Genomic DNA, 23,671 nt, shown 5'->3' with positions numbered 1-23,671 from the left:
CACACACGGAGGCGCCCGAATGTCAGCGCCCTTAGAAAGCCAGCCTTCACTTTCAGCTGAGCTGTGCCCTTCAGGCCCACGTGGGGGGTCTCCACGTGCTGGGGGGGGTGGGGGTGCATGGGTGCCTGCCCTGAGCGCTGGCTGAGGTCAGCCCTTTGCCTCACAGGCGGTCGCCGGCTTGACTGTCCGAGTGCAAGGGCATTATATTTCTTCCCTCCCCTTCGTTCCGCGGCTGGAAATGGCTTTCCCCCAGGCCTGCCTCTGATAAGGCCCAGGAGTGACGAGGGCAGAGCTAAACCTCTTATCGGGCAGCTGCAGGGGACCCGGGCCGCGCTGGCAGGTGGGGTGCTGATAAGGTGGTCCTGGGCCCGGCCACTCACAGCTGATTTCTGAGGCCCGCACCTGGAGCCCAGCCTCAGAATAGGGACTGGAGACCGGGGAGCTTCACTGCCTGGGACACCAAGACAGGCTTCTGGTGGCCATAGCGATGGGACTGCGGGAGCCACTGGGGACAACCGTTTGGCAGGGAGGGCTGATGGGGCAGCGGTCTCTACAGGGGCCTTCGGGCTGGGAGCGCGGCGGGGGCGCTGAGCCTCCCACCCCACCGGGTATCGGGACTCCTGTGGCATCTGCACCCGCTCAGGTGCCCTGCGAGGCACCTACTGCGTTTTATGGGCAGGACGCTGCGACTCGGAAATGGTAGGGCTTCGGGCGTTCTGTCTGACGTGTGACCAGGTTTGCAGGCAGGTTTGCTGGCCCCTTGGCTGCCAGAAGGTCAGAACAAACACCCCCTGTGGGTGGAGCTGGGCCAGTGTGGGTTGATGTGTGTGCATCCCCCAGACAGACCAGGAGTGGGCATTTCAGGCCAAGGGAACGGCATGAGCCAGCACCCGGGAATGTGAAATAGAGGGAGTCCATGTGACCTACATGGGTGTGACCCACAGGGGCTCCTGTGGGGCAGGTGGGATGGGAACATGTGAGATGACAATGTGGGAATCAGACTGGCTGTGCCTGTGGCTTTGGCTCATGACCGGGAGTGCTGTCCTCTGGGTGTGTCCCTACTGGGAAACTCGCAGTCTATCTGGTGAGTTGACGAAAGGACTGAACAGTCTGTGGAGTTGGCATGTAAATTTTAGGACATATTTATACTAAAAAATAAATAAATTTTAAAAAGTGTTGTTGTTTCTCTCCACCTCAAATAGAACTGGGTTCCTGTATTTTATGTGGTAGCACTAGGAAGAGGGGTGTAGGAATCCCTTTCCACGTCCCGCGTGGTCCAGGGTTCCGGTTCAGGGTTCGAGTTCTGGAGAAGGGCCGCACACAAATGAAAGGAGACTTGAAGAAATTCAATTTAGCGAAATGGGGGGCCAGGCAGTAGTCCAACTCTAGTGGGAGAACTACTCACTGCTCTGGCCCTGCCATCCCTTTTATTGAGGCTTTGGGGAAAACATCTTAGTCAAGATAAACAGAAACTTACATGTAGCCCTTAGGCAGGAAATAACAGAAACTTACATGGGACAAACAAAGGTGGAGGCTGCTTCAGCTAACAATGTCTCAACTAAAGGGTGAGTGGTTAGAGCAATTAAGGTTGTTGACCAGCCTTCCTGGCTTCCTGTCAACATGTCTCTTTTAGTGAAACTGATTTGTTTCCAGCAGAGGGGCCCTGGGCACGGGTGTTTTTTAAAGGGTCCCATGTGATGCGAATGGACAGCCGGAGCTGAGAGCCATGAGCAAGTGGCTCCTGCTGCCGTAGCCGGCCCACCTCCCTGAGTCCCGTGCAGGCGCCCAGCGGCAAAAACTTCTGCGTGGATGGAGCATCGCTAGTCTCACAAAGCCTTCCCGGGAAGCTTGTGTGACTCCCTGCTCACTCATCCCTTCCACCCCTCTCACAGAGGTCTCCCACGATGGTTGAAAACCGATTTTTACATAAATTTGAAAATCTGAAACATTAATTTTTAAATAATTTGAAAATTACTTTAAATAATGTGTGTAATTTAATAACAATATATTTAAATACAAAATAATAAATCATTCATAACCCTTCTATCACTCCCATCACACTGATGTCTTTCATCAACTTGTAATTATACTCTTGCCAGAACCTCAAATTCTCTAAACCTCAAGACTCCCAGCCCTTACCAGGTGTGCCTTCCTGGAGCCCCGACCTCACGCCATACCTCCCTTGCCATGTCCACTATCCGCAGTTCTGTTGGTCTCTCATCCTTGGCAGCTCTCAAATGTTTTTTTAGTCTTGGAAGAGAGAAGCCTTCCTTCTCTTCATCCCTGAATTCAGAATTTCTAGAGAATCCTTTTTTTTTTTTTCCTGTAATCTCTCACCTGCTCACTTCCCACAGGAGAAGACCCAGCTTCTCTAACCTGATCTTTGAGACTCTTCATTGCCCATTATTCACCAAGCAGATAAATAGTAAAGTTTATTAATGATATTGAATGAGGTAGTGATGGTAGGAGAAGTAATAAGACAAGAGAAAAAAAAAGAGAGGGAAATAAACTCAATATAGCTACTGGATTTAGTTATTCTTTTTTTTTTTTCTTCCTTTAACTGAAACTGTAGCTTTTCTATTTCCCAAAACACAATTCAAAATAGTTATCTGAAAGGTGTAAAATTAAAAGAAAACCTGCATTTGTTTTAATATAAAAGCATCCATACTAAAAATAATAAGATTATTTGAAATCTGTTAGACTATGTGGTTTATCTGGCAGACCTTAATCCTGATACTCAAACAGAGCTAACCCTACAGCTGGCAAATGTCTATTTGTTCACTCCGTTTTCAGTCTGTTACTTGACCTGCTTAAGCAATTAGACACCAGTCTGACAGAATAGAAAACCGTGTTTGTACTTACCCTCCTGCCCCTAAAATTGTGTGTTAGGTTTCAGACCTGCTCTTGAAGTGCTGAGATCATGATGAGGAAGGTGGGCAAAGCCTCCTGGGTACAGGACTCACCGAAACCTTGGGCGTGATGAGCCAGTTCACCATCCTGCTGGTCACTGCACACCCACCAGCTGTCCAGCTTCAACCACGCCCCTACAGAATTCTAAGGTGAAACAAGTCTGAGCTTGTTGGCTTTTTCCGATTAGTCACCAGGGCGTTTGTCGTGTTCGATGAAAGAAACATTTAATTTAGATGGCAGTTGATTTGCATCAAGGGATTTCAAACTGACAGAGGAAGAGTTATGAATGTGTTTATGGCGTCTTTGCTTTTGAAATATTAATGTGGGGGAAGTATCCCTCATTAGACCTGAGCTGGGGGCTGGGGCTTCGGGCTGGGGAGATGGAGCAGCAGTGTGCCTGGGTGATGTTGGGACATGGGTATCATAGAGAAGCTGCTGTCCAGGAAAACAGGGAAGGGGGGGGTCAAAGGGTCCTGGGGCAGAGTAGTGAAGAGACATGGCTTTTCCTCCCCAAGCTCAGAGGCAGCACAGGGCCTGGCGCCAGGGTCAGGCCACTTCCCGGCTCTGTTGTCTGATGCAAGATGAGGTGAATCTGTGATTTCCTGACGCTCCTTCCCTGTGCTGACACCCAGAGAACAGGGGAGGCTAACAGCACAGAGCGGGTGCTCAGGAAGCCCAACTGCCCAGCACTGAGCAAGCACGTCCCTCACCCAAGTCCCAGGAACTGGCCTCAGGCACCTCCCCACCAGAGGCCCTGTGTGAGAAAAGGTGGTGGTGACGGCGGGGTGTGCCGTGTATGTGTGTGGTGTATATGTGTGGTGTGTGGCATATGGTGTGTGGCGTGTATGTGTGTGGTGTGTGGTGTGTGGTAATGCTGCTGTGTGTAGTGTATGTGTGTGGTGTGTGGTAATGCTGCTGTGTGTAGTGTATGTGTGTGGCGTGTGGTGTGCATGTATGTGGTGTGTAGTGATGGTGGTGTGTATGTGTGTAGTGTGTATGTGTGGTGTGTATGTGTGTAGTGTGTGATATGTATGTGTGTGGTGTGCATGTGTGTATGTGTATGACATGTGGTATGTATGTGTGTGGTATGTATGTGTGTGGTGTGTGATGTGTGGTGTGTATGTGTATGGTGTGTGGTATGTATGTGTGTGGTGTGTGGGACGTATGTGTGGGATGTGTGGTGTGTATGTGTGTGGTGTGTGGTATGTATGTGTGGTGTGTGATATATGTGTGCGGGGTGTGTGGTGTGTATTGTGTGATATGTGGTGTGTATGTGTGGGGTGTGTGAGGTGTATTGTGTGGTGTGTATGTGTGTGGTATGTGGTATGTATGTGTGTGGTGTGTATGTGTGGGGTGTATTGTGTGATGTGTGGTATGTATGTGTGTGGTGTGGGGGGGTGTATTGTGTGATGTGTGGTATGTATGTGGTGTATGGTGTGGGGGGTGTGGAGGGGGTTGGGGGACACCAGGACTCGCACTGTCTCTGTGTCACAGCCCAGGCTCCCTGAGCCGCACGGCAGGATGCCCTGGAGTGTGCTAAGATGATTTCCATAAAGAGCAGCTGGTTGATGTGCATCTGCCCTTCTTGTCACCACCCTCCCAAGCAATATACCCCCAATATTCACATTAAAATGCCCCCTCTCTTTGCTAGCACCCTTTCCAAACATGATTCCAACAGCAAAACCAAGTCATAGTAGTAACTCACGGTGTCAGCACTCACATGTTGCTTATGACCTGCTACCGTGTCTCTATGCATCCTCCCATGTCATCCTCACAGCCGCCCAGGGGGTGGGCCCCTCGGGGTCCCCTGCACAGGTAGGAATAGTGAGGCTCAGCACCCCTGCCCCGGGTGGGAGGCAGCATCCCTGTGGCCTCCCTCTGGCTCCCTGCCCCGGGGGCTCTCCTCCCTGCCAGGACCCTTCCCCGTCCTTCCTAAATGGGAGGTGCTGTGGTCTCTGGGTCACGGCCGCCCCTGGGCACGTGCTGCTGCTGTGTCTTCAGGATGCGAGCACTCAGGCCTCCCTGGGCTCCGGAGGCTCCGAAGCCTCCTCCACCCCCTCACCTCCACGCTGGCCTCCCAGCAGGACACAGGGATCTGCAGAGCCTGCCTGTCAAACTCGGGAAGGAAGGAGAAAACATTTTCCGCCTCCTGTTTGCCAACTGATGAGCCTTCTGGAAATCCAATAACAGAGCATGGCTAATTAAATCATCATTATTTACACGTGCAGCCTGATCGAGGACAGTTAGTCATGTAATTAGGTGCCTAATGGTGCTGAAAATGTAATTATATGATTGTTTAAGTGAATTCCCTCCTCCAGAGAAGAGGTCAGGATTAACCCACGTGATCCCGCTGGAGAGCAGGGATCACAGAAGGCATGTCAGTGTGACCCTGGCTACACAGAGGTCGAGTGGTGTGCACTTGAATCACATGTATGAGCACACATGCACACGCATGCATAGGCTTGTATGCATGCACACACACATGCACGCACATATGCAACACATACACACATGATGTCAGCTTTACCTCTGTGTCCTTGGGATTCTAAGTAGACCTGCTGTATATGGGGCTTGATGAGTGAGAGCCATTGACATCGCTGGGAGCTTGGTGTACATCTGAGATGTGACCATAACGGATGACTTGGAAAGTCGTGGGGCGGTGATTTACTGAACTTGAGAGATGCAGGTGTCTAGAAAAGAATGATGGTAAAAGAGTTAATCGGGACATGTCAGAGGGCCTTTATCCCGCATCACTAGTTCGCGCCCCTAGCATTGTGTCAGGTGTTGAGGCATAAAATTCAGTCCCTGTCCTCTAGTAGCTAAACAATCAGTGTGCAAAGCATTTTAATGGTGATTTGAACAAGTTGCTCAGCAAACTGCAGCCTGCAGATTAAATCTAGCCTTTGGCCTGTTTTGGTACAGTCAACTAGCTAAGAATGTTGTTTACATTTCTAAAGGATTGTATAAGACAAACAAACAGTTAAGCAAAGAAGAATATACAGCAGAGACCATATGTGGCCTGTAAAGCCTACATTATTTGTGAAAAATCTTGCTGCTCCTGAAAGAATATGGGAAGAACCTTTGCACAAGTCAGGGAAGGCTTCTTGGAGGAGGTGATGTCACCGGAACTCGATGACTGATCAGGAGTTTGCAAAGGCTCAGAGTCCCTGTGGCAGGGCGAAGCGCCACTACCTCCCAGGAGCTTCCTCCAGCTGCCCCCCACGTGAGAAACAACACCAGAGCAGCTTAGAGGAGGCCTGAAATGACAGCTGTGAGAGTCCTGAGGTTCTGGAACTTGGACTAGGTCTTTAGCAGAAGGACCAACAGCCCTGCGGCCAGAGTGGCTGCCCTGCCCCGAAACACCGAGGCAGTGGGAAGGGACAGACAACTCGCGGGTCAGGCACCGGGTGGCCTCGATGTCGGTGACTTTAACCCTTGAATCAGCACGTGGCGTGTTCTGTGAACTGAATGGGGTGGGAGGGAAGAGCACACAGACAGCTCGCACAGCTCCCACCACAGTCCCTGCGCCCTGGCTGAGCTCTGTCCAGCACGCCCACAGCTCTTGGGTCTCTCCTTTTATTGTCTGCACCCCCTCCCTAGGTTGTCACCTGCAGGAGGACTGGCGTGCAGCTCTTTGTTTTCTGCGATCTCGCCAGGGTGTGTGTGTGTGTGTGTGTGTGTGTGTGTGTGTGTGTGTGTGAGAGAGAGAGAGAGAGAGAGAGAGAGAGAGAGAGAGAGGGAGGGAGAGGGAGAGAGAGAGAGAGAGAGAGAGAGGGAGAGAGAGAGAGAGAGTAAGTAGTTGAACTCAACCATTTCTCCTTCTCTCCTCATGGCCCAGGCTTGGATAAGTAAATGCACCTCTCTCCTCCTGTGCACCGTTACTCAAACAGCTGACCGTGGCTGGAAACACACCCCACGCACACTCGCGCGCACACACTCACTGACAGGTCCCACCTCAGTGCCATGATCACACACCCAAACACGCCATCCAGCAAATCGCCATTCTCTCTGCTCGATGCCTTCCCCACTCCCCTCCCTCAAGCACCTGCATTCTGAAAAGGCATCCTGTCAGCTCCTTTCACTGCAGAAGGAGCATGTGAAACAATAGCAGGTGCAGGAATCCTCTGGGGCCTTTGCTGTAAGGGGGGCAGAGAGAGGGGCCAGGAGTTGGAGGGAGGCTTTCCTTTCTTTAACTTGGGAGAATAGCATGCTGTCCGGGTCACCTGCTGGGGGCTGGGGGGGCGGTGACGACGATGCAGGAGAGGGGGGCTGCTTCAGTGGCGAGGTTCCTGCTGGAGAGAGGAGGTGGAGCCTCGTGCACAGAGGCCCCGGCACAGGCAGCAGGCAGTGGAGCTGTGCCGGCCCCCGTGCTGTGGGGTGCTCAGCGCCGCCCTGACGCAGCCTGTTCCCGTCTTCCCGGGTCGCTGCCTCTTTCCCTGGTCCTTCCTCCTCTCCAGGCCCCGCGTGACAGGCCCAGCTCTCAGCCTCCCCGCGCCTCTTCTCCACTCCGTCGCCGGGGCCTTCTCCCGCCCGAGGCTGTGAGGTCCATCAAGATGCTAGAGACCCAGCCAGGCCTCTGCCCTGCCCCCCACTCCCCCCCCCCCACACACACACACAGAGCTCCAGACCCTGTGTCCAGTGGCCGCGCTGTGCCTGTGCTTGCATCTCATGGGCTCCCAGCGTGACATGTCCTGCACCGGCAGTGACTCCCACCGTGTCCCCAGCGGACCTCCTCCCCTCTTTGTGAACTGCAACCCCATCCGTCTTGCTCGGGACAAAACCTTGACGCTCTCTTTGCGCACTTCACGTCTAATCCACCAGCAACTCCACTGGCCCACTTTCCAGATACCCCACACCTCGCCGCTCCTCATCACCGGCACCACCACAGCCCCGTCCAGCCGCTGGCCTGGACCACGCCAGTCTCTCCCATCCGCACCCCGACTGGCCTCTGCGCAGCAGCCGGCGGGATGCGCCCGGCACACAGCTCGCGCTGCTGCAGCTGGACCCCCGGCCTCCGTCCCCGGAGCGTGAAGCGCTGGCCAGCCGTGCCCAGCCACGGCCTCCGCCCGCTGTGCTCTCAAGCCCCTCCGAGCAGCTGCCCCTCGCGGCTGCCTCGGCCACGGGGCCCTGGCTCCCCTGGAACACAAGCCCGCCCGCCCCGCCTCCCAGAAGGCTCCTCTTCCGCAGGTCCCGGCTCATTCTCTCCCTTAGCTCAGCCCGCATTAGTCCTGTCTGGGCGGCGGAAGGGAAGACATTTATTTCCACAGTTTTGGAGGCTGGGAAATCCACATCAGAGCCCAGCAGCGTCGGTGTCTGGGGAGGGGCCTCCTGCCGGTGCAGGGCGGGTCATCTCACAGGTCCTCGCGGGTGGAAGGGCTGGGGGGGCTCCAGAGTCGCTTCTAGGCCACAGTCCGCTCATGAGGACTCCACCCTCCTGGCCTAACCACCGCCAAGGCTGCCCAACTCCATCCCACTGGGGATTCGATTTCCGCCCGTGAACTTGGGGAGGACACAAATGTTCAGTCTGCAGCCCAGCCCGGAAGCTGCCTCCTCCAAGAGCCCCCCCTGGCCCTCTGAAGAGCAAGCCTTCTCCCTCTTTTTTTTTTAATCTTCACCCGAAGTTATGTTCTTACTCATACTTAGAGAGGGAGGGAGGGAGCGGGAGAGAAAAACACCGACGACATGAGGGAGGAACATCTACCGGTTGCCTCTGGTAAGCACCCCAACCCGGGGCGAATCCACAGCCAGGTGTGTGCCTGACGGGGAATGGAGCCCGGCCGTGTGGTGCATGGGCGCGCTCCAGCCACCAGCCCTTCTCTTAACGCGCCACAGCCTGGCTCAGCACCTGCCCTTCCGCCTGGGCCCACATTTTAACTCCCTGTCGCTTGCCCCTCCTCCAGAAATGGAAGCCCCTACATAGTTATTGCAAATTGACTGTATCCCACATTTTATTTTATATCCTCAGGAACAGAACAAAGTAAATTAAAGATGGAAGCCCCTGAGGGCAGGGCCTCGCACTGTCCACTGTTAGATCTTCAGGCTCTAAAACACGGGACACAAGCGGTCTCTCGTGAACTTCTGTTGAAGGGATGATTCTAGAATGAGCTTTGGAATCGGACAGACTCGATTCCAATCCCACCCACAGCCTGTGTGTGACCTCAGGCAAGTGGCCCGACCTCTCTGGGCCTTAGCTTCCTCAACGGTAAAGTGACAGGCAACTACAACATCCACCTCATCGATCCTTCTGAGAAATTGGAATAATACATGTAATTACAAAGTGAGCCCCAAATGGTAGCAATTCCATCATTATCCACAGGAGGAAAGGGGGGTTCAGTGGGAAGAGAGAGCCTCAGGCAATAAGGGGAAGTGGAGGCCAGAGAGCGGCCCAGACCTCCGGGTATTGTGAGTGGGAGAGCAGCAAAGGCCACCCCGACGGCCCAGCGGCTGGAGGGCCTGCTCTGTGGTCGTCTGGGGCAGGTGACGTTCTCTCTGGGTAAGCTTCAGGGGCCAGATGCCCGGGGTCACCCCGGGGAGAGGCATAACAACACTGACCTGTTCCAGGCTGGAGAGATTGGCTCCTCCCACCCCGTGTGGGGCGAGCACGACAGCCCATCTCGGGCCCCGCGCACTTTCTGGGCCTCCACACCTCCCCGCGAGGCGCAGCTGCCCCTTGCAGAAGTGTCTTCCATCACGCCTGCCCTTGCCTGTGCTGGGCACCGCAGTCATGGACCCGGGGCGCTCAGTCCTACCAGGCATGCCAGGGCTGTGCCTTAGAGGAGCACCTGCCTCAGCCCGGACAGGGGTGGCCAAGGCTGCAGGACATGGAAGGCCATGGTGTTCATGGATGGATGGATGTGTGTGCACATGTGTGCATGTGTGTGTGAACAAGCTGGGAGTGAATGGGTCTCCTCCGATGTAGGAAATCAGTGAAAGACTCAAAGATGAGGAAAATGAGCAATAAGTACCCTCCCATTCAAAACAGACCCTAGGCACGTCCTCAGTGGAGTCCACACTGGCCAGGGGGGGCCACCCCCCCGAAAGCTGTCCTAGACAGCGGCCACGCGGGCGTCCCTGAGCTCAGCTGAGGGAGAAGACAGTGCTGCATTGTTCCTGCCTCTCCAGCCGCTCTGGCCCTCGCTCCACCTCAGCCCAACCGAGAGGGCCCGGGAGAGCCCTGGGCAGGCAGGGCTGGTGCCGTCTGTGGAGCCGGGCTCCCCTCACAGCGCACTCGCTCCTGTCACTCCCGAGGAGAGCCCTGCTGCGCGGGAGTTCCCGGGAGAAGGTGGCGAAGGGTCTCAGGACATGCGAGGAGACTGTCAGGCGGCTGCTGCACACCCTACACAGTCCCGCCGTGCAGGCCCAGGCCCAGGCCCAGAGGGCCCGGCGTGAGCCATCTTCAAAGCAGCCCCCTCGACGGCCCGACCAGGCTGGGCAGGGACCAGCAGCTGGAGGACATCTGGTCGGGGACGGTGCGGGTGGGCATTCCTGGGCCAGTCCTTCCCCGAGGCTGCCCCTGGGCCCTCAGAAATAGCTTGCACCCCGGGGACATTCCCACCACAATGAGCAACCGCGTCGTGTCACCAGTTAAGTGGAAAGGAGGTTCCTCTCCCCTGGCTTCCCCTTCCCACTGCAGCTCAGGGGGGGCTGCTCTCAGAGCTGGCGCGGAGGCAGGAATGAGGAGAGGACAGCCGGCCGGCCCCCTCCCCCTGCTGCACAGGCTGAGCACAAGGGGCCCTGTGGTTCTTTGGTTTTGTTTCATTGTGGTACGAACACTTACTGTGCGCTCCACCCTCCTACCTGTGTCACTGCACCGTCCGCCGTGTTTGGCTATGGGCAGCGTGTGGAGCGGTCTGTAGAGCTTCACCGGCTTCCCGAGCTCTGCGCCTCCACCAGCACCCTGTCCCTCACCTCCGGCCCCTGCCACCACCACCCTCGCTGCTTCCGTGGGTTTGACGACTTTAGACTTCCCCTCTGAGTGCAGCCCTGCAGCGTTGGCCTCTGTGACTCGCTTGTGTCACTTAGGAGCTAGCAAATGGACTGAAACCAAAGCTTTTATTGCAACTACACTTTTCTCTTTCTGGAAGGGACTGGAAGGTGAGGGATCCACCCGCCATGCAGTCCCTGCTGAGGACAGACACACAGCGAGTGTTCTGACAGCGAGGAGGGTGGAGAGGAGCTGTGCCCCCTTGCAGGGCCTCTTCCTCTTCCCTTTCCTCTTCCTCGGCTGCTCCTCTACCAGAGCCTTCCTCTCTGCACCTGCTCATCTGGGCACCGCCCTCTGCAGGCACGACTGCAGGAGACTAGGACGGAAATGAAGGACTTTCCAGCCTGACCCCTCTGACACCCCCTCAGCTGAGTGCGCTCTCTGCAAGGCAAACCCGGACATCACTGCTCCAGGAGGCCAAACCCAACCTCTTCTCTACAAGCATGGACACGGACACAGACTCCAAAGGGTAGGGCAAATCACGGACAGGGAAGGAAGAAACGTTTCTCTACACTCAAGGTCCCTTTAGACCTTCTAAAAATTAAATTTACCTGAGACAAATTAACAAAACAAAACAACCAACTTTAACTACATATGTACATATGGGAACCCCGCCTACATGGGGGGTTCAGAGACAGAGAGGGAAAGTTAGGTGTATATGGCACTCTGAGCTAAAGAGGAGGAAGTTGTTGCAATTATTTAGCAGATATTCAGTAATGAGGAGTTTGCCCTGCCCTATAGAAAGGTCAAAAATAGGTTATCTCTGATAATCTCTTATTATGGGCGAGGCCCCTAATTTAAGATCTCCCGGGTAAGAGGGGCAGAAGTTTCTCACGAGCCTGCAGGGCCTGGGTTGCCTTTGGCTCAGTAATAATCTGCACATCAAAAAGGCACATCTTGGAATGACTGAGTCTGGATGAGGATGAAGAGATTGAAGATGGTCACATGGATTTAAAAAAAAAAAAAAAAAGGAAGAGGCCAAGAGGAAAAAAACTGAGTCGGTGTATTTCCATGATAAGGTTCTTTCCCCTGAGAATGTAATCAAAACAAATGAGGCTTCCCCTCAGAGAATTCTAGCCAGAGCATCTCAGCAGTCTGGGAAGTGTCTGTAGAAGATACTCAATCCCGGGGTCCTGAGAAGCCAGCGGGGAGAGAGGCCATGGTGACCTCAAGGAGCTACAGAGAAGCCAACCTGTGGCCAACAGCCCTGAGATTTCTAATATGCACCGGGGACCTGGCCCTGCGAGCCAGAGCCTCCCTCTGCTCCACCCAGAAATGAGAATCTGGGTGAGGACTACTGCAGTTAGACCACCGCTCAGCTCCTCACCCACAGGCGAGCCGGGAGAAGCAGGCGAGGCGCTCGGGCGGTGAGTGCACCTGCTCTGTCCGTGTGCGCGCTGTGGTTGGAATTGAAAACGTCTACTTGAAGCACCTCTTTACCAGGTCCGGCCACAGGTGTGGGAACATAAGACTCAGGTCATTGAGAGGAGGCAGCCACAGTCCCACTGCCCATGATGGCCCAGCATGGTTGGAAAGAGATAGAATTGGGGGCTGGTTTGTGGAGGGTCACAAGACACCCAATGGGGCACGGGGTTGGACCAACAGGTGCAGCCGGGAGGGACCTTCGTGGACTACTAGTCTGAGGTCAGTTCTGAGAGCCAGTTTCAAAGACCCGCTCCCACTCCTTGCCCTTTAAAGTGACACACCTTTATTGTAGATGGTTTTAAATGTGCATAAAGCTGTACCCTAGAAGAAAACAATGCCACCATAATCCCATCCACTGTGCAAAAGCAACCACCTCAACATCTTAAAGTACTCCTTTCATTCCTTTTTCTAAGGCTTTTAAAAATACTAGTAATTGACATCATTTATATTTACAAGGTCCTGTTTCTTTCCCTCAAATTGTACTGTAAATTGTGCTGTAAGCACTTTCTCCTGTCACTGACGCCCATGCCCATGCGTCTCTTCAATAACTGCATAGTACTCTTCAATAACTGCATAGTACTCTATCGTGTCGGTGCATTCACATGGCCAGTGCCCTAACGAGGGCCGTTTAGATTCTTCTCTTCCATTTATTTTCTACTTCAAACCATCTTGCAATATACTTTCCTGAGCATGAACTTGTCTTCCCATTTCAGATTATTTCTCTAGGATCAATTAATAGAAATAGAGCTTTTGGTTCTCAGGGTGACGCATTTGGCAAATAGTGTAAGGAGCAGTAAAGGTCCCCATTTTTGAGAATCCCACTTTGACAGAGGCCATGTCAACAGTGATAATAAGTAATATTCAGATAGCCGGCCTTCGTGGGCACCGTGCTAGGCACCCACACATACTCCCAGGGAGCCTACCCAGTGGTCATGCCACCAAGCCCAGGTCTGCAGGCCGAGCATTCCCCAGGACAGTCCAGGGTGCTGTGGAGCTCAGTCGCTAACCCGTGGGGACCCTGCGAGACTGGAGGTTTCTTTCTCTGTTTGCACAGGAGGAGAGGGGGCTCCAGAGTGGAGGTAACTTGCCTGAGAAGTTCCCCTGACACCAGAGGCGTAATCTGCCTCGAGCTGGGGAAGGTAGAGCTCGTGCCACCTGAGGAGACCGCTCAGGGGCATTTAATTCTTGCTCCTTAGGCCTTGCGTCTTGTGCTCAGTGAAGGCAAATCCGTTCATCTGTTCTTCCTTAGCCGTAGTTCAGCACAAGCTTCAAATGCCGCCCTGGCCCCGCTGTTTTATACTCTGAACAAGAATGGAGACGACGCATTCCTTCCTTTACTTCCTAGTAGACCCTGTGGCTCAACTGAGGTAGTCTGGTCCTTGTGTTTAAATAAGGCTCTCTTAAAAACAAAAACAAAACAAAACAAAAACACGTTCAGGACAAAAGCAGGGAGATGCAGGTGCAGAAACCTGGACCCCGACACTCGGGCTGTGACCACACATCCTCACCTTTCTTTCCAGTTCCCCTCCCCCCAGTCTCCATCCCCAGAACAAGCGCCTAGATGTGAAAACCTCCTGAGCAGGCCCCAGGTGCGTGCGGGGAAGAGGTTCCCTCGCTGGCACTGCCCACAGTCCACTCCTCAGTGCCGAGTGCCTGCCCTCCCCCACTGCCCAGCCCGGAATGCTCTCTGCCCCGGAGCAGAGAGGCACGTCTCCTGGCCACCTGGCCTCGCGGGCCTCGGCGTTTTGACGTGGGGTGGGTGGTAGCCTGCCAGGCTCTGGTCCCTGCCAGACACCGGTCCTGTTCATGCAGGAGCTGCAGGCACGGCGCGGCAGGGAAGACGGGGCACGGCTGGGGGAGGGCACTGCATGGTGTCGGAGCAGCATCATGTCGCACAGCACTCGGGCGGTCCCGGGAACGGGAAGGCGGGTTACAAAGTGACACATGGTGATGATGAGGGCAAGCATTTGACCTTGAGACTGGAAGGCACACTCTGCCCAAGGCGGTCAAATTCTCCTGGCCCTGTGAATTCAGTCAGCTAACCAGGTAAGCGGACACACGCTTTTGCAGAAGGGAGGGGTGGGTGGCCGTGCGGGAGGGTGCAGATGGTTAAGCTCCCCAGCGCCCAGCCGGCCCGGCCTGGAGCCCAGCCCCCGCAGAGATGGCCAGGCACATGGCAGTGAGGCCCAGAAGCCCTGCCGACCACTCCCCTATGGACTCCTCCACGTCCTTCTCTTAACACGGTTCCCGGCTCTCCTGTTGGCATTGCTGACCCCAGCTCTCAGCAGGCCAGCCTGGGACCTCCTCCTCCGAGAAGCCTTCCTCTCCTGAGAACATTGGAGAACTCCCCTCGGAGCTTCCCCACGGATATCTGGGTCTCTGCCTGCGTCACAGTAAGCTCCCAGAGGCAGGGCCGATGTGGCCTTGGGCGCACACTGCTGGGGCGGAGAAGGTGCTGGAGAAAGCTGCCGAGGACAGAACGCGCACAATGAGGAGCCTCCTCACTGTCCAGAGCCCGGGCCTCCTGGAGCCGAGGCTGATGGCTGAGACCCCCACAACACCCAGGTAGCTCTGTCCGCTCCTTTGGCACCTTATCACCCAGGGAGGAGAGTGCTGGCAGTTCAGCCATTCACGTAAATATGCTGTGTCCCTTCCAGAGTCCTAGCTGCCTGAGGACCGACCGTCCTCTCCGCGTCCCAGAGCCTGGGGCGGGCACGTGCGCCCTGCTCGGAGAGGTGGCCGGCTGGACAACAGCCATTTGCTTCTTTCTTTGGGACCATATAGCCTGAGGCCGGTTTTCCCAGTTGCAGCTTGAATGCTCCCTCTTTCAGGGCATGATAACAACAAACCATGCAAGAAAAGAAAATGTATTTGACCTTTTTCTACCAAGAAGAAAAGCCAGTTAATAAACTTCAAATGTCAAGTGATTTCTACTTCACTTTCATAAGAACTTCAAGGCCAGAATCGCGAGCAGGAACGAGAAACCCAGTGAGAGCCCAGGAGCACTTTCCCCGGCCCGGCTCCCCAGAGCTCCTCCTGAACCACACAGACCCCCAGGCGTCGCCAGCTGCAGGTCCTTCCTCCCAGAGCCTCACGGACAGGTGGCCGCCGCTCAGCCCTCCTGGGCACCACGTCATGGCGGGCGCTCTCCAAGGGTTCCACCACAACCCTGTTTCCCTTCATGGTTTCACGGCTAATGGGCGTCTTCTCCCCAGAACACCCAGACCTCCTCACTGAGGCCCCCCTCACTCTCAACCCCGGGCGCTCGCTGCCGGAGCCTTCGCCCTGGCTCTGGACCGGGGGCTGGGAAAGGGGAGTGGGCGCTTTCTCTGCCGCCCCTGAGGCCCAAGGAAAAGCCATTTGAGGAGGGGGGGTGAGGATAGAAACACAAGGGAAGGGTCAGGCTGTGTCCTTGGGGCAGCCCTGACCACTGCTCTCTGTCAGCATCTGAGAAACAGCACCCCCTCCCCGCAGGATCCAGCTGCGAAAGTGCACCCTGTCCCCTGCGCCCAGGCTGCCCGCTGGAGCGGTTTGTCACCTGCACGGAGGGCAGCCCCGTGTGCCTTCGCCGCAGGGACTGCTTGCCTCTGACCAGAGGACGGGCGGTGGCCGCCTGTGGACGGGAGCGCCAGCAGGGGTGGGGCTGCAGCCAAACTGCTGGCTGCACAGGGAGAGCGTGCCCGGCCCGCTGCTGCTGTGCTAGGGAACTGGGGCTGACCGCGGCTCGGCCCTTTGGTGGCCGTGAGGTTTCCACAAGTTGCTTGAGCTCTTTGGGCAAGCACTTCATCATCTGTAGCTTAGAGACGGGACTACCCTGCCTCTGCTGGCTTGCTGTAGGTCTAAATGAGGAGCTTAAAAGGCAGCCGAACCCAGGGCCTTCTCCAGGAAATGCACAGAGAACCAACACAGTGCTCCTCCTCCTCCTCCTCCTGCTCCTCCTCCTCCTCCTCCTGCTCCTCTTCCTCCTCCTGCTCCTCCTCCTCCTCCTCCTCCTCCTCCTCCTCCTGCTCCTCTTCCTCCTCCTGTTCCTCCTCCTGCTCCTCCTCCTCCTCCTCCTCCTGCTCTTCCACCTCCTCCTGCTCCTCTTCCTCCTCCTGCTCCTCTTCCTCCTCCTGCTCCTCCTCCTGCTCCTCTTCCTCCTCCTGCTCCTCCTCCTGCTCCTCTTCCTCCTCCTGCTCCTCCTCCTCCTCCTCCTCCTGCTCTTCCCCCTCTTCCTCCTCCTTCTCCTCCTCCTGCTCTTCCTCCTCTTCCTGCTTCTCCTCCTCCTTTTTTTCCTCCTGCTCCTCCTCCTGCTCCTCTTCCTCCTCTTCCTCCTCCTTCTCCTCCTCCTGCTCTTCCTCCTCTTCCTGCTTCTCCTCCTCCTTTTTTTTTTCCTCCTGTTCCTCCTCCTTCTCCTCCTCCTCCTCTTCCTTCTCCTTCTCCTCCTCCTCCTCCTTCTCTTCCTCCAGGACCCATCCCATCACGGCCATAGTTTAGGGATGTTCTCCCACACCTGGGATTTCCTGAGGCCTCTATGACTGACGGCCTGCCTCCGCTCCCCCTGCGCCCTGTGCGAGGTGTGCATGTAGGAGCAGGTCAGCCCTTCCCTTTCCCTCTCATCCACCAGCTCTCGGGAAGCTTCGGGGGTCCCTGCACTTGGCCGTGTGGCCCAGCCCTGGCCGTGTGGCGAGGCTGCGCTGGTGTCCACCTCGGGGGTTCGGAAGCCAGAGTGTGGCACAACTCAGTCACCCACATCAGCTTCCCTCTGCTTTGCTCCCCACCTGCCTGCATGTTATTTGATCTCTTAGTTGAGTTTTCTTTTAACAAAACACTGTAGGGCTAAGGATTTGATTTATTTCCTCTTATAGTGTTAATGTCCCGAACACGATGGTGAGCATGACCCTGGGAAACACCCTTTACACTGTGACTCGGGTCCCTAGGTGTGTGTGCAAGTAAGATCGAAGCTCTACCTAACAGTCCCCCGCCGCAGGGAGGGTCCTCATGCTTTGTAAGCTATTTTCTCTCTGTGTCCCTCTCCCTCCCCATTCTCTCTCTCTCTCTCTCTCTCTCTCTCTCTCTCTCTCTCTCTCTCTCTGTCTATGACCCAGGAGTGGGTTTAGAGCACTGCCCTAAATCAAGCTCATAGGTCACAGTCGCACCTGCCAGGGAGAGCATACCCCTGAGGTCAAAGGCTCACTGCCCATTCCTTGGGACCTGCCCTGGTCCCTGCAGCCACGTGGGGCCCCAGGGCCCCAGGCACCAGGTGCTGTCTCACGGTCAGTGGGAACCTGACCGCGTCCAGCCCCTGTGTGGACGCACAGACCTGTCAGCTGGCTGCTTAGGTGACGGCTTTGCGATGCAACCAGGAGCATTCATAAGACGCAGAGCCACAGTGCCCACAACTGAGCACCCCGTTCTGGGCATGTACCATGTGGTTCTCATGTCCACATCGCATACAAAGCATTGCTCATTTCTTGTCCCTGGGACAAGCAGGGTGCCATTAGCCCTGTTTCACATACACAGAAGCTAAAGGCAGTCGACAGTAAACACTTGGCTGACTGCCCCACTATTACATTGGTTGAGCCAGGATTTGAACCCGGGCTGCCACCACGGTGACGTGGTGCAATCTGACCCTCAGTTCTTCAGGAAGGACTAAGCTCTCAAGTGGCAGTCACCAACTGCCGTCCGGGGTCACCTGCGCGATGCTGGGCGTGGGGTTGTGGCGAGGCTCCTGTGGTGCTGGGATTGGTGGAGCTCCACTCGGAGGGGGGCAGCAAGGAGAGATGTAGGGCCCTGTGGGTCTCCGCAGAAGGTCAGGGTGAGGCCTCTCGTGCCTGTCCAATCTCAGGGCTGGACGGTGCCTCAGTCTGATGTCTGACCCACACTTGGCCATAGATGACACCCTGCTCCACTGTAAACGCACCTCGAACAGCCGCCCCTGGAACCCGCCTGAGTTCCTGAGCTCAGTACCACTCTAATCCCTAGCACACACCTACCTTCCACCCAGCAGGGGGTGGACTTTCACGGGGTGCTCAGCTGAGTTAAGGTGATTCCCCCCCGACCCCCGACTCCCCCCCCCCCCCCCCGCCGCCGCGTGTCACGGACAGTGGGCAGCATTGGGGAGAACGCTGAGAAGCAGGTAACAGTGAGCACTGGTGCGAGCGCTGAGCTCTCTGCCCGGCCTGTGTATACTCTTGTCTGTGCAGCAAACCCCCATTCGTCCTTCCAGGGCCAATCTGATAGCACCCCCGGGAAGCCTTCTCTTCCACCAGCCATCTCAGCCCTGTGCCAATCTCAGCCCTGCGCCCGTCTCAGCCCTGCGCCCGTCTCAGCCCTGCGCCCGTCTCAGCCCTGCGCCCGTCCCAGCCCTGCGCCCGTCTCAGCCCTGCGCCCGTCTCAGCCCTGCGCCCGTCCCAGCCCTGCGCCCGTCCCAGCCCTGCGCCCGTCTCAGCCCTGCGCCCGTCTCAGCCCCGGGCCCGTCTCAGCCCTGCGCCCGTCTCAGCCCTGCGCCCGTCTCAGCCCTGCGCCCGTCTCAGCCCCGGGCCTGTCTCAGCCCTGTGCCCGTCTCAGCCCTGCGCCCGTCTCAGCCCTGCGCCCGTCTCAGCCCCGGGCCCGTCTCAGCCCTGCGCCCGTCTCAGCCCTGTGCCCGTCTCAGCCCTGCGCCCGTCTCAGCCCTGCGCGCGTCAGAAGCACCTGAAGGCCTGTGCCCACGGCGGGAGGGCGGCCCAGGCCAGCACTTCTGATAGAGTAGAGCAGGTGGAGCCGAAAGTGTGCATATCTGCGGGCCCCCAGGAAATGCTGCTGCTCCGGGGACCGCACTTTAGGAACCACTGTCTCCTGCACCATCCCCACCCTCCCAACGGTCCGGCTTCCTCCCTGTGCCAGTCCCGACCTGTGGCAGTTCTGGTCATGCTGAAGTGTCCCCACCCGGGGCTCAGTGACATTATGCAGCCGGAGCAAATTCAGCTCTGCGCAGCCGCAGGGGCACGGCACGGCACGGAGAGCGGCTCCCCTGCCACCGTGCCGCTTGGTAGACATGACCTCGCAGGAGCCCATGTTGGAGGCTCACTTGGCGATCCCTCCAGCCCGCAGCCGGCTGGCCTGCCAGGGGCTAGTGGTCCGGTTCATCGGTTTGAGTACTCGGCCCCCAAGCAGAGCCAAGAGAAGTCTCCCACATGATCCAAGCCAAATGCCTCTGCTGCTTGCTTACCCAGCTCACCCGGATCACACTGACGAAACCTCAATGAAACTCAAGAAACGAAGAGAGAGGACCCAAGTAAACAAAATAAGACATGAAAGCGATTATAAGGGATTATAACTACAAGGGATTATAAGAAAATACTACGTGCAATTATATGCCAACAAATTGGACAACTTGGAAAAAAAGGATACATTTTTAGAATATACATGCTTCCAAGACTGAATCAGGAGGAAACAAAATGGGACAGACCCAAAGCTGCTAATGAAATTGAATCAATAATCAAAGAAGCCCAGCAAACAAATGACCTCATTGCACTCGAATTAAAATGATGATCTGAGCGGAAATGACTGTTATGACGTAGCCTTCTGTTTTGATGTGTGTCATCGCTGTGATGGGATTTCCACGTTAGCACTGATATCTCCATGCTCTCACGAATCCTTCCTCTCGCTCGTGGCCCGGAAGAGGGAGGAGACCTCTGCGCAGCCGCTGGAGACACACGCAGGTCCCTAGCCCTCTGGCCGGACGCTGAGCTTCAGAGAAGCGCACTTAGCAGCGAGGAGAGCGCCGCAGGGGCGCTTCCCCTGGAGAGGGGCGGGGAGGGTGCAGACCTGGAGAGGGGTCTCAGGGAGGGATCTCCCGATGGGAGCCTCGGGGAAGGGCTTCCAGAGAGAGAAAAGGGAGTGCACCCCAGAGGTGAGAGCCCGCAGTCCCGGCTGCCACTGGACGAGCTGTGCGAGCATGGGCAGGTTGCTTTCTGAGCCTCAGTGTCCTTCCAGGGAAATGGGCTCATAACACCACATGTGTGTGGGACTGCTGTGAGGAGCACGTTATATTGCAGACAGAAAGCAGCTCAAGGGCACCGGCGCAGGCGAGCTGTGTTCGTGCGGACACGCCGCAGATGGTCTGGTGTGACCTCACTGTGAGAACAGCTGAGGTGCTGAAGTACCGAATGCAGCAGGGGGCCAACCTCCGCGCCCCTGCAGATGTGTGCTGAGCATCGGCAGGTGCAGGCACCCTTGCGGTCGGAGATACAGCCCTGACACGCTCACACAGCCCCGGAGGTGCCCTCCCTGGGTCTGGCTCGGATGGCTCCTGCTGAGCTCTCCAGCACCGTCAGTGGCCAAGCAGAGCCTGGCATGGCTCTGTGCGCCCTGGCCGGAGGCCCGTGCAGCATGCTGTCTCCGGTCCACTCGGAGCTGCTGCGTTGTGGGCAGAGGGTGCGGGCTGGGCTGAGACGCCGCTGGTGTGGGACCTTCCTCTCTCAACTTGGGCTCCTCTGTTCTGTTCACAGAGCCCGGCCCCTGGATGGCGTGGACCACCATGGACATAGCCATCATGGCAGGTGAGTGGCCCAGGCCCTCCCAGCGGGCAGGAGGGTCGGAGGTGGCGTCTGCAGGAGAACCAGCTGAGGGTTCAGGCGGGGCAGCGCTCGCCCTCTCCCAGGGGCTCTGCGTGGAGACTGGGAGAGCCTGGCCCGTCAGGAAATGTCCAACCGGTGTCCGGCGGCGAGGGGGAGATGAGGGCGGGAGGGCACGGCGGCAGGGAGCTCACAGGGCCCTGGAGTCACGGAGATCAGGGGCTGGACACAGCTACTCTGCAGGAGGGGGGGGGGGGGGTGTTGGCTGGACAGGGCTCCCTGAACTCTTCTCTGTGCCCTCATCTCCCCCCAGTCCCTGTCCTGGGTCCACACCCCGTCCCTCCATCCTTAAAAAGATGTGACCCACTGGGCACGGTTGTGACCCCAATCCGCTTCAGGAAGGACTGGGTTTGGGAGGTGCGTGCTGTTTCCTCCTGACACTCACATCTCCCGCTCGTGAACAGCTCGGGGCTTGACACCTAGGTAGGAAGACGTGAAGGCCGCCCTCAGCTGCTCTCAGTTCCAGTAACCTGCCCATTGACCCTGACCCTCCCGCTCCTTGGACAGTGCTGTCAGCACCATGCACAGCAGCGCCGTCCCGCGGGCAGCAGGGCGGTTAGGACATTGCTCCTCGAGGTGGGAGCCTCCCCATAGCCTCTAACATCCCCCAAGGGGCACGAATGAACCTGCCTCTGAGGCCAAGCAGAGGCTTGCTCTGTGGCCTCAGAACAAATGCCTGACTCACACCCCCGGGGCCCCATTAGCTCTGCTTACCTGTCACCCCACGACCCCTGTGACCTGGCTCTGCTGACCAGCCCTCAAACCTCATCTCTCCCCTCCTGACTCCAAATGAGGTCCACACCTGTGCTCTCGCACGTGTCCCCCAAGATCCCGCCCCTTCGGGCTTTTGCTTGGCCAACCCCTGCTCCCTGCAGACTCTTCCCAGATCCCACCTCCCAGGGGCTCAGGGCAAGTGGGCAGGGCCTGGAGCAGTGAAACCACACTTCGCCCAAGTGTCCCGGAGGCCCAGCTCGCAGGGTCCATCCCCTTGGCCATACCCCACCCCCATGGTGCACAGCGGGCAGCCAGCTCCACGGTTTCAGCGCCTCTAAGTCCCAGCCCCAGGAGCCCTGGTTTAAAACGGAAAGTTCTGATCCCCTGAACCGCTCTGCTTCAGGCAAACCCGCAGAGTTGTTTTACACGAATTACAAACCATGCCCACAGGTCTGCAAAGTGCCCAGAGGGGGCGGGTGGGGGGAGGAGAGAGGGGTCAACTCAGATGGGCACAGAGGAGGGGTGAGCGACAGGGGCAGGGAGGAGAGTGGCGGGAATGGGCCAGCTCGGTCCTGCCAGGACCCTGTGTTGGGACCTCCCGCTCTGCTCTCAGACAGCTGTGTGTCTGCCCCCTGCAGGCGTGATCACCGCCGTGGCCGTCTTCCTGGTCGGCCTGCTCCTGCTCATTCTGCACTACATGTACCGGCACAAGGGCACGTACCGCACGCACGAGGACAAGGGCACGGAGTTTGCCGAGAGCGCAGACGCGGCCCTGCAGGGCGACCCGTCGCTCCAGGATGCTGGGGACAGCAGCCGAAAGGAGTACTTTATCTGAGGGCACCACACCTCCCCTCCCCCACGCCTCCTCCTACTCCAGGACGTCACGCCGCCACCTGTGCCACCAAGCAGACCGCCGGAGCACCCCCTCGGCCCAAGCCACACGCGTGGCCTGGGAACCCTGGGCTGGGGCGCTGGGAGGAGAGGAGGAGCCCAGCAGGGAGGCCCCTCCCGGGGACGGTGACCCCCAGATGCCAGCCTTTGTCTGTAGGGGAAATTCGGGGTCCTCTGGGCAGTGCCATTGTCATCAGGGCACGTGTAAGTCCCTGCTGGGTGTGAGTGGGGTGGGGGCTGGGGAAGCAAGAAGAGCCAGGCTGTGCTGACTGGGACGATGGCATCCGATGTCAGTCCTTGACATTTGGGGGAGCAGCAGGTGACTGAGCTGAAGCGGCTTTGTCTTCCATTGATCCCCCTCTCAGTGACAGGAAATAAATTTGAAACGTACCTGACCTTCCAGAGTCAAACAGCATTAGCATCACTGTCTGGGGAAGCGTCGATGCCACCCAGGGCGGCTTTTCACGGCGACCGTGTCCCTGTCAGAGTCTGCGTGCCGGTGGGTGCATGGGGCTGGGCCGCCCTCTTCCAGCTGCACTGCGGCCCCAGCACAGACAGGCCCGGGTCCTGGGTCCTGGGCCAGTTACCAGCATTCCTTTCCCAAGGGGCGCCAGCTTCAGAAACCAATCCGAGGGTGGAACCGCCCTGGCTGACGGCCTGTTCTCTGAAGCGGGGCCTAGGAAACACGGCCGTAGGCACTGGGCGAACCCGTCCTCCCGGCACAAGCTCCTGGGTGTGCGCCCTGGCTCCCCTTTCCTGGCCCGGGAACGGGGACGGCTTGCTTGACCTCTGGCCTCACCGTTCTTGTCCCTCCAGAGGACCGCCCGCCGGGGGGCTGAGGGCCGGGACAAACATGCCACGTGCTCGGTGCTGTGTCCTGGCCCACACGTGGTACCGGGGTATAGTGTGTACAGATAAGTTAACAAAAGTGCCTCATTGACCACCTCTAAATGCTTCCTGAACAGTAATCAGAACTTAAAGTGAGCAGCAGGAAAGGAAGATGAATCCTAACCATGCTCTCTCCCAGGAATCCCTCTGAGACCCCCGCAGCTCGGCAGTCACCCCGAACCCAGCAGCTCCGCGTAAGACTGCTCCCTGGCTACCGGGCGCTCCGGGGCCCAGGGTCCCGAGGGCGGCACCAGTGCAGCCG

General features: G+C 57.2%; 1 protein-coding gene across 1 annotated transcript in view; it reads left to right on the top strand.

Moving 5' to 3' along the window:
* GYPC (glycophorin C (Gerbich blood group)) overlaps positions 1–22,924 on the top strand; it is a 40,734-nt gene extending 17,810 nt beyond the window's left edge. The window contains exons 2-3 of the mRNA XM_079782714.1: positions 20,791–20,841; positions 22,269–22,924. Coding sequence (XP_079638840.1) covers positions 20,791–20,841; positions 22,269–22,465 — 248 coding nt within the window. The 3' untranslated portion in view covers positions 22,466–22,924. The remainder of the gene's footprint in view (positions 1–20,790; positions 20,842–22,268) is intronic.
* Positions 22,925–23,671: the final 747 nt, after the last annotated feature.

This window comes from Cnephaeus nilssonii (assembly GCF_951640355.1).
Source record: "Cnephaeus nilssonii genome assembly, chromosome: 10".
In the NCBI taxonomy this organism is placed as follows: domain Eukaryota; kingdom Metazoa; phylum Chordata; class Mammalia; order Chiroptera; family Vespertilionidae; genus Cnephaeus; species Cnephaeus nilssonii.
The sequence above is the reverse complement of the archived record's forward strand: the minus strand, read 5'-3'. Positions and strand labels throughout refer to the sequence as shown.